The sequence below is a fragment of the Oncorhynchus kisutch genome, linkage group LG9, assembly GCF_002021735.2.
Source record: "Oncorhynchus kisutch isolate 150728-3 linkage group LG9, Okis_V2, whole genome shotgun sequence".
Classification (NCBI taxonomy): Eukaryota; Metazoa; Chordata; class Actinopteri; order Salmoniformes; family Salmonidae; genus Oncorhynchus; species Oncorhynchus kisutch.
In genome coordinates this window covers 44,371,773-44,381,772 of record NC_034182.2, presented here as the reverse complement: position 1 = coordinate 44,381,772, position 10,000 = coordinate 44,371,773, and the positions used below count along the sequence as shown (strand labels likewise).

Sequence of the window (10,000 nt, the reverse complement as noted above, 5' to 3'; positions counted from 1 at the left end):
TGTAGGACTCAACATACTAAGGGCTGTTTCCTGTAGACTCAACATACTAAAGGCTGTTTCCTGTAGACTCAACATACTAAGGGCTGTTTCCTGTAGACTCAACATACTAAAGGCTGTTTCCTGTAGACCTCAACATACTAAAGGCTGTTTCCTGTAGACTCTACATGTCTCAACATACTAAGGGCTGTTTCCTGTAGTCTCTACATGGCTCAACATACTAACGGCTGTTTCCTGTGGACTCCACATGTCTCAACATACTAAGGGCTGTTCCTGTAGACTCTACATGGCTCAATACACTAAAGGCTGTTTCCCTGTAGTCTCTACATGGCTCAACATACTAACGGCTGTTTCCTGTGGACTCAAATGTCTCAACATACTAAGGGCTGTTTCCTGTATACTCTACATACTAAAGGGCTGTTTCCTGTAGACTCAATATACTAAAGGGCTGTTTCCTGTGGACTCAACATACTAAGGGCTGTTTCCTGTAGACTCAACATACTCAGGGCTGTTTCCTGTAGACTCAACATACTAAGGGCTGTTTCTGTAGACTCAACATACTAAGGGCTGTTTCCTGTAGACTCAACATACTAAAGGCTGTTTCCTGTAGACTCAACATACTAAAGGCTGTTTCCTGTAGACTCTACATGTCTCAACATACTAAGGGCTGTTTCCTGTAGTCTCTACATGGCTCAACATACTAACGGCTGTTTCCTGTGGACTCAACATTGTCTCAACATACTAAGAGCTGTTTCCTGTAGACTCTACATGGCTCAACATACTAACGGCTGTTTCCTGTGGACTCAACATGTCTCAACATACTAAGGGCTGTTTCCTGTAGACTCTACATACTAAAGGGCTGTTTCCTGTAGACTCAACATACTAAGGGCTGTTTCCTGTAGACTCAACATACTAAGGGTTGTTTCCTGTAGTCTCAACATACTAAGGGCGGTTTCCTGTAGACTCAACATACTAAGGGCTGTTTCCTGTAGACTCAACATACTAAAGGCTGTTTCCTGTAGACTCAACATACTAAGGGCTGTTTCCTGTAGACTCAACATACTAAGGACTGTTTCCTGTAGACTCAACATACTAAAGGCTGTTTCCTGTAGACTCTACATGTCTCAACATACTAAGGGCTGTTTCCTGTAGTCTCTACATGGCTCAACATACTAAGGGCTGTTTCCTGTAGACTCTACCATGGCTCAACACACTAAAGGCTGTTTCGTGTAGTCTCTACATGGCTCAACATACTAACGGCTGTTTCCTGTGGACTCAACATGTCTCAACATACTAAAGGCTGTTTCCTGTAGACTCAACATACTAAGGGACTGTTTCCTGTAGTCTCTACATGTCTCAACACACTAAAGGCTGTTTCGTGTAGTCTCTACATGGCTCAACATACTAACGGCTGTTTCCTGTGGACTCAACATGTCTCAACATACTAAAGGCTTTTTCCTGTAGACTCAACATACTAAGGGCTGTTTCCTGTAGACTCAACATACTAAGGGACTGTTTCCTGTAGTCTCTACATGTCTCAACATACTAAAGGCTGTTTCCTGTAGACTCTACATGGCTCAACATACTAAGGGACTGTTTCCTGTAGATTCTACATGTCTCAACATACTAAGGGACTGTTTCCTGTAGACTCTACATGTCTCAACATACTAAGGGCTGTTTCCTGTAGACTCAACATACTAAGGGCGGATTCCTGTAGTCTCAACATACTAAGGGACTGTTTCCTGTAGACTCTACATGTCTCAACATACTAAAGGCTGTTTCCTGTAGTCTCTACATGTCTCAACATACTAAAGGCTGTTTCCTGTAGACTCTACATGTCTCAACATACTAAAGGCTGTTTCCTGTAGACTCGACATGGCTCAATGTGATGAAAGGCGTGCTAGAGGTGGTAGGAGGATCAGCGGCTGGCCTGGTGCTAGGACTCTTCATCTGTTTCTTCCCCAGTCAGGATCAGGTAAAGACCTACCTGTCTTCCTTCCCTGTAGTGTTCAGGTCCAAAGTAGTGCACTATATAGGGAATAGGGTTCTATAGGGCTCTTGTCTAAAGTAGTGCTCTATATAGGGAATAGGGTTCTATAGGGCTCTGGTCTAAAGTAGTGCACTATATAGGGAATAGGGTTCTATAGGGCACTGGTCTAAAGTAGTGCACTATATAGGGAATAGGGTTCTATAGGGCTCTGGTCTAAAGTAGTGCACTATATAGGGAATAGGGTTCTATAGGGCTCTGGTCTAAAGTAGTGCACTATATAGGGAATAGGGTTCTATAGGGCTCTGGTCTAAAGTAGTGCACTATATAGGGAATAGGGTTCTATAGGGCTCTGGTCTAAAGTAGTGCACTATATAGGGAATAGGGTTCTATAGGGCCCTGGTCTAAAGTAGTGCACTAAATAGGGAATAGGGCTCTGGTCTAAAGTAGTGCTCTATATAGGGAATAGGGTTCTATAGGGCCCTGGTCTAAAGTAGTGCACTAAATAGGGAATAGGGCTCTGGTCTAAAGTAGTGCACTATATAGGGAATAGGGTTCTATAGGGCTCTGGTCTAAAGTAGTGCACTATATAGGGAATAGGGCTCTGGTCTAAAGTAGTGCACTATATAGGGAATAGGGCTCTGGTCTAAAGTAGTGCACTATATAGGGAATAGGGTTCTATAGGGCCCTGGTCTAAAGTAGTGTACTAAATAGGGAATAGGGTTCTATAGGGCTCTGGTCTAAAGTAGTGCACTATATAGGGAATAGGGCTCTGGTCTAAAGTAGTGCACTATATAGGGAATAGGGCTCTGGTCTAAAGTAGTGCTCTATATAGGGATAGGGTTCTATAGGGCCCTGGTCTAAAGTAGTGCACTAAATAGGGAATAGGGCTCTGGTCTAAAGTAGTGCACTATATAGGGAATAGGGTTCTATAGGGCCCTGGTCTAAAGTAGTGCACTAAATAGGGAATAGGGCTCTGGTCTAAAGTAGTGCACTATATAGGGAATAGGGTTCTATAGGGCCCTGGTCTGAAGTAGTGCACTATATAGGGAATAGGGCTCTGGTCTAAAGTAGTGCACTAAATAGGGAATAGGGCTCTGGTCTAAAGTAGTGCACTATATAGGGAATAGGGTTCTATAGGGCCCTGGTCTGAAGTAGTGCACTATATAGGGAATAGGGCTCTGGTCTAAAGTAGTGCACTATATAGGGAATAGGGCTCTGGTCTAAAGTAGTGCACTATATAGGGGAATAGGGTTCTATAGGGCTCTGGTCTAAAGTAGTGCACTATATAGGGAATAGGGCTCTGGTCTAAGTAGTGCACTATATAGGGAATAGGGTTCTATAGTGCTCTGGTCTAAGTAGTGCACTATATAGGGAATAGGGCTCTGGTCTCTAAAGTAGTGCACTATATAGGGAATAGGGTTCTATAGGGCCCTGGTCTGAAGTAGTGCACTATATAGGGAATAGGGCTCTGGTCTAAAGTAGTGCACTAAATAGGGAATAGGGCTCTGGTCTAAAGTAGTGCACTATATAGGGAATAGGGTTCTATAGGGCCCTGGTCTGAAGTAGTGCACTATATAGGGAATAGGGCTCTGGTCTAAAGTAGTGCACTATATAGGGAATAGGGCTCTGGTCTAAAGTAGTGCACTATATAGGGAATAGGGTTCTATAGGGCCCTGGTCTGAAGTAGTGCACTATATAGGGAATAGGGCTCTGGTCTAAAGTAGTGCACTATATAGGGAATAGGGTTTCTATAGGGCTCTGGTCTAAAGTAGTGCACTATATAGGGAATAGGGTTCTATAGGGCTCTGGTCTAAAGTAGTGCACTATATAGGGAATAGGGTTTCTATAGGGCCCTGGTCTAAAGTAGTGCACTAAATAGGGAATAGGGCTCTGGTCTAAAGTAGTGCTCTATATAGGGAATAGGGTTCTATAGGGCCCTGGTCTAAAGTAGTGCACTAAATAGGGAATAGGGCTCTGGTCTAAAGTAGTGCACTATATAGGGAATAGGGTTCTATAGGGCTCTGGTCTAAAGTAGTGCACTATATAGGGAATAGGGCTCTGGTCTAAAGTAGTGCACTATATAGGGAATAGGGCTCTGGTCTAAAGTAGTGCACTATATAGGGAATAGGGTTCTATAGGGCCCTGGTCTAAAGTAGTGTACTAAATAGGGAATAGGGTTCTATAGGGCTCTGGTCTAAAGTAGTGCACTATATAGGGAATAGGGCTCTGGTCTAAAGTAGTGCACTATATAGGGAATAGGGCTCTGGTCTAAAGTAGTGCACTATATAGGGAATAGGGTTCTATAGGGCCCTGGTCTAAAGTAGTGCACTAAATAGGGAATAGGGCTCTGGTCTAAAGTAGTGCACTATATAGGGAATAGGGTTCTATAGGGCCCTGGTCTGAAGTAGTGCACTATATAGGGAATAGGGCTCTGGTCTAAGTAGTGCACTATATAGGAATAGGGCCTCTGGTCTAAAGTAGTGCACTATATAGGGAATAGGGTTCTATAGGGCTCTGGTCTAAAGTAGTGCACTATATAGGGAATAGGGCTCTGGTCTAAAGTAGTGCACTATATAGGGAATAGGGTTCTATAGTGCTCTGGTCTAAAGTAGTGCACTATATAGGGAATAGGGCTCTGGTCTAAAGTAGTGCACTATATAGGGAATAGGGTTCTATAGGGCCCTGGTCTGAAGTAGTGCACTATATAGGGAATAGGGCTCTGGTCTAAAGTAGTGCACTAAATAGGGAATAGGGCTCTGGTCTAAAGTAGTGCACTATATAGGGAATAGGGTTCTATAGGGCCCTGGTCTGAAGTAGTGCACTATATAGGGAATAGGGCTCTGGTCTAAAGTAGTGCACTATATAGGGAATAGGGCTCTGGTCTAAAGTAGTGCACTATATAGGGAATAGGGTTCTATAGGGCTCTGGTCTAAAGTAGTGCACTATATAGGGAATAGGGCTCTGGTCTAAAGTAGTGCACTATATAGGGAATAGGGTTCTATAGTGCTCTGGTCTAAAGTAGTGCCACTATATAGGGAATAGGGTGCCATTTGGGATGCCCATGGAGTATGTTTGTTTGTGGTTGTTGAAATGTGAGTCTGCTGGTTGTAGTCTCTCTGTCTATCTCTCTCCTTCTCTGTAGGAAGAATTGGTATTGAGGAGAAGTGTCATGCTACTGGGTCTGTCTGTGTTTGCTGTGTTTGGGAGCATGTAGCAGGGTTCTCTGGTTCAGGGGGACTCTGTACTCTGGTCATGGCCTTCATAGCTGCGCTGGGCTGGGGGGAAGCGAAGGTTAGTGTGTTATAAAGTATTTATTTTGTACTTTGAAATGTAGTTTCAATAACCTTGCTATGTGCTCTACCCAGGCCCCAGTGGTTGTAGTGTTTACTATGGTTGTTTTATAATGTGTTTATGAAGTGTTATAACATGTTTATAACCTTCCAGGGGCCCAGTAGCAGCCGTGGTAGGGAGGTTCTGGGACATCTTCCAACCGCTGCTGTTTGGACTGGTAGGAGCAACAAATCACAGTATCCTACACTGGACCCCAACACAGTGGGTTAAATACCACACTACTACTATAATACTACTACTACTTCTACTACTACTACTACTACTGCTACTACTACTGCTACTACTACTACAACTACTGCTACTACTACTGCTACTACTACTACTACTACTGCTACTACTACTGCTACTACTACTACCATTACTACAACTAGAACTACTGCTACTACTGCTACTACTACTACCATTACTACTACTACTGCTACAGCTACTACTAGTACTACAACTACTGGTACTACTACTACTACTACTACTACTACTACTACTGCTACTACTACTACCATTACTATAACTAGAACTACTGCTACTGCTACTGCTACTACTACTACTACTACTACTACTAATACTGCTACTGCTACTGCTACTACTGCTACTGCTACTACTACTACTACTACGGCTACTGCTACTACTGCTACTACTACTACTGCTACTGCTACTGCTACTGCTACTGCTACTGCTACTGCTACTGCTACTGCTACTAGTGCTACTACTACTGCTACAACTACTGCTTACTACTACTACTGCTGCTACTACTACTACTACTACTGCCTACTACTACTACTACTATACAGCTACTGCTACTGCTACTGCTACTGCTACTACTGCTACTACTACTACTGCTACTACTACTACTACTGCTACTGCTACTACCACTGCTACTACTACTACAAAAACTGCTACTAATACTACTCCTGCTAGCTACTACTACTACTATATGACTACTACTACTACTACTACCACAAACTACAACTACTAATCCTAATACTACTACTACCACTACCACTACCACTACTATAATATGATACTACTTACCGTACTACTGATAGGAGCAGAAGATCACAAGTTTCTACATGATCTCACAACACAGTGGGTAGAAAAACACACTACTTCTATAATACTACTACTAAAACAACAACTAGACAACTACTACTATACTACTATACTACAACTAATACTACTACTAAACAACTACTAGACAACTACTACTACTACTACTACTACTACTACTATACCACCCTAATACTACTACTAACCCAACAACTAGACAACTACTACTACTACTACTACTACTATACTACCACTAATACTACTACTAAACAACAACTAGACAACTACTACTACTACTACTACTATACTACCACTAATACTACTACTAAACAACTACTAGACAACTACCTACTACTACTACTACTATACTACCACTAATACTACTACTAAACAACCAACTAGACAACTACTACTACTACTACTACTATACTACCACTAATACTACTACTAAACAACAACTAGACAACTACTACTACTACTACTACTACTATACTAACAACTAGACAATTACTACTACTACTACTACTATACTACCACTAATTACTACTACTAACAACAACTAGAAAACTACTACTACTATACTACCACTAATACTACTACTAAACAACAACTAGACAATACTACTACTACTACTACTACTACTACTATACTACCACTAATGCTACTACTAAACAACAACTAGACAACTACTACTACTACTACTATACTACCACTAATACTATACTAAACAACAACTAGACAACTACTACTACTACTACTATACTACCACTAATACTACTACTAAACAACAACTAGACAACTACTACTACTACTATACTACCACTAATACTACTACTAAACACAACTAGACAACTACTACTATACTACTACTACTATATACTACAACTTAATACTCTACTAAACAACAACTAGACAACTACTACTACTATACTACCACTAATACTACTACTAAACAACACTAGACAACTACTACTACTACTAACTATACTACCACTACTACTACTACTAAACAACAGCTAGACAACTACTACTACTACTACTATACTGCCACTAATTCTACTACTAAACAACAACTAGACAACTTACTACTACATACTACTACTATACTACCACTAATACTACTACTAAACAACAACTAGACAACAACTACTACTACTACTACTACTATAATACACTTATAGTACTACTAAACAACAATAGACACTACTACTACTATTCTACTACTAGCTACTACTACTATACTACCACTAATACTACTACTACTATACACTACCTATAATAACTAAACAACAACTAGACAACTACTACTACTACACTACTACTACTATACTACCACTAATACTACTACTAACAACAACTAGACAACTACTACTACTACTACTACTACTACTACTATACTATCACTAATACTGCTACCCTAAACAACAACTAGACAACTACTACTACTACTACTACTGTGATATGAACAACTATACTACTACTATTACTACTACTACTACTACAACTACACCTACCACTACTAGAAACTACTAATACTTAATCTACTACTACTCCTACTACTACCACTACTACTAATAATACCATACTACTCTACTCCTATACACTAACCAACTCCTACTACTACTACTACTACTACTGCTACTGCTACTGCTACTACTACTACCACTACTACTACTACTACCTACTACTGCTACTGCTACTACTACTACTACTCCTACTACTGCTACTCTACTACTACTATACTGCTACTACTATACTACTACTACTACTACTACTACTCCTACTACTACCACAACTCCTACTACTACTCCTACTCCTACTACTACCACAACTCCTACTATACTACTACTACTACTGCTCTGCTACTGCTACTACTACTACCACTACTACTACTACTACTACAACTACTATTACTATTACTACTACTGCTGCTGCTGTTACTACTAATGCTATTACTACTACTACTACTATTACTACACCTACTACTATTACAACTAAACACAACAACTACGACAACTAAAACTACTAATACTTAACTACTACTATCACTACTGCAATACAACTACTGCTACTCCTACTCCTACTACTACTATTACTCCTACTACTGCTACTGCTACTACTACTACTACTAATGCTACTACTACTACTACTACTACTACTACTACTACTACTACTACTACTGCTACTACTACTACTACTCTACTACTGCTACTACTACTACTACTACTACCACTACTACTACTACCACTACTATTACTACTACTACTACTACTATAACTAAAACTACTACTACTACTTTCTCCCCTACCCGTCTCTCTCTCCCCGTCTCTCCCCTCCCCATCTCTCTCTCCCCCGTCTCTCCCTACCCATCTCTCTCTCCCCGTCTCTCCCTACCCATCTCTCTCTCCCCGTCTCTCCCTACCCATCTATCTCTCTCTACTTCTCTCTCTCTCTCCCCCGTCTCTCCCCTACCCGTCTCTCTCCCCGTCTTCCTCCTACCCTTCTCTCTCCCCCGTCTCTCCCCTACCCATCTCTCTCTCCCCCGTCTCTCCCCTACCCATCTCTCTCTCCCCCGTCTCTCCCCTACCCATTCTCCTCTCCCCCGTCTCACCCCTACCCATCTCTCTCTCTCCTTCTATCTCTCTTCCCCCGTCTCTCCCCTACCCATCTCTCATCCCCCGTCTCTCCCTACCCTTCTCCCTGTCTCTGTCTATCTCTCTCTCCCCCGTCTCTTCCCCTACCCATCTCTCTCCCCGTCTCTCCCTACCCATTCTCTCTCTCCCGTCTCTCCCCTACCCATCTCTCTCTTTCCTTCTATCTCTCCCTCCCCCGTCTCTCCCCTACCCATCTCTCTCCCCCGTCTCTGCCCTACCCATCTCTCTCTCCCCCGTCTCTCCCCTACCCATCTCTCTCTCTCCTTCTATCTCTCTCTCCCCCGTCTCTCCCCTACCCATCTCTCCCCCGTCTCTCCCCTACCCATCTCTCTCTCTCCTTCTATCTCTCTCTCTCCCCCGTCTCTCCCCTACCCATCTCTCTCTCTCCTTTCTATCTCTCTCTCCCCGTCTCTCCCCTACCCATCTCTCTCTCCTTCTATCTCTCTCTCCCCTACCCAGCTCTCTCCCCCATCTCTCCCACCTCCTATCTCTCTCTCCCCGTCTCTCCCCTCCTTCTCCCGGTCTCTGTCTATCTCTCTCTCCCCCGTCTCTCCCCTACCCATCTCTCTCCCCCGTCTCTCCCCTACCATCTCTCTCTCACCAGTCTCTCCTACCCATCTCTCTCCCCCGTCTCTCCCTACCCATCTCTCTCTCCCCATCTCTCCTACCCATCTCTCTGTCTCTGTCTATCCTCTCCCCTACCCCATCTCTCTGTCTCTGTCTATCCCCTACCCATCTCTCTCTCTCCTTCTATCTCTCTCTCCCTACCCTTTCCCTGTCTCCGTCTATCTCTCTCTCCCCCGTCTCTCCCCTACCCCCATCTCTCTCCCCCGTCTCTCCCCTACCCATCTCTCTCCCCCGTCTCTCCCTACCCATCTCTCTCCCCCGTCTCTCCCTACCCATCTCTCTCCCCCGTCTCTCCCCTACCCATCTCTCTCTGTGTCTAGGTCTGGGCATGGCATGT

At 43.0% G+C, this 10,000-nt stretch overlaps 1 protein-coding gene across 1 annotated transcript in view; it reads left to right on the top strand.

The window, feature by feature from the left end:
* The window catches only part of LOC109885544 (sodium/hydrogen exchanger 9B2), a 55,403-nt gene that overhangs the window by 23,461 nt on the left and 21,942 nt on the right, over positions 1 to 10,000 (top strand). Inside the window, exon 7 of the mRNA XM_031832682.1 lies at positions 1,866 to 1,972. Within this exon, the coding sequence (XP_031688542.1) occupies positions 1,866 to 1,972 (107 nt within the window). The remainder of the gene's footprint in view (positions 1 to 1,865; positions 1,973 to 10,000) is intronic.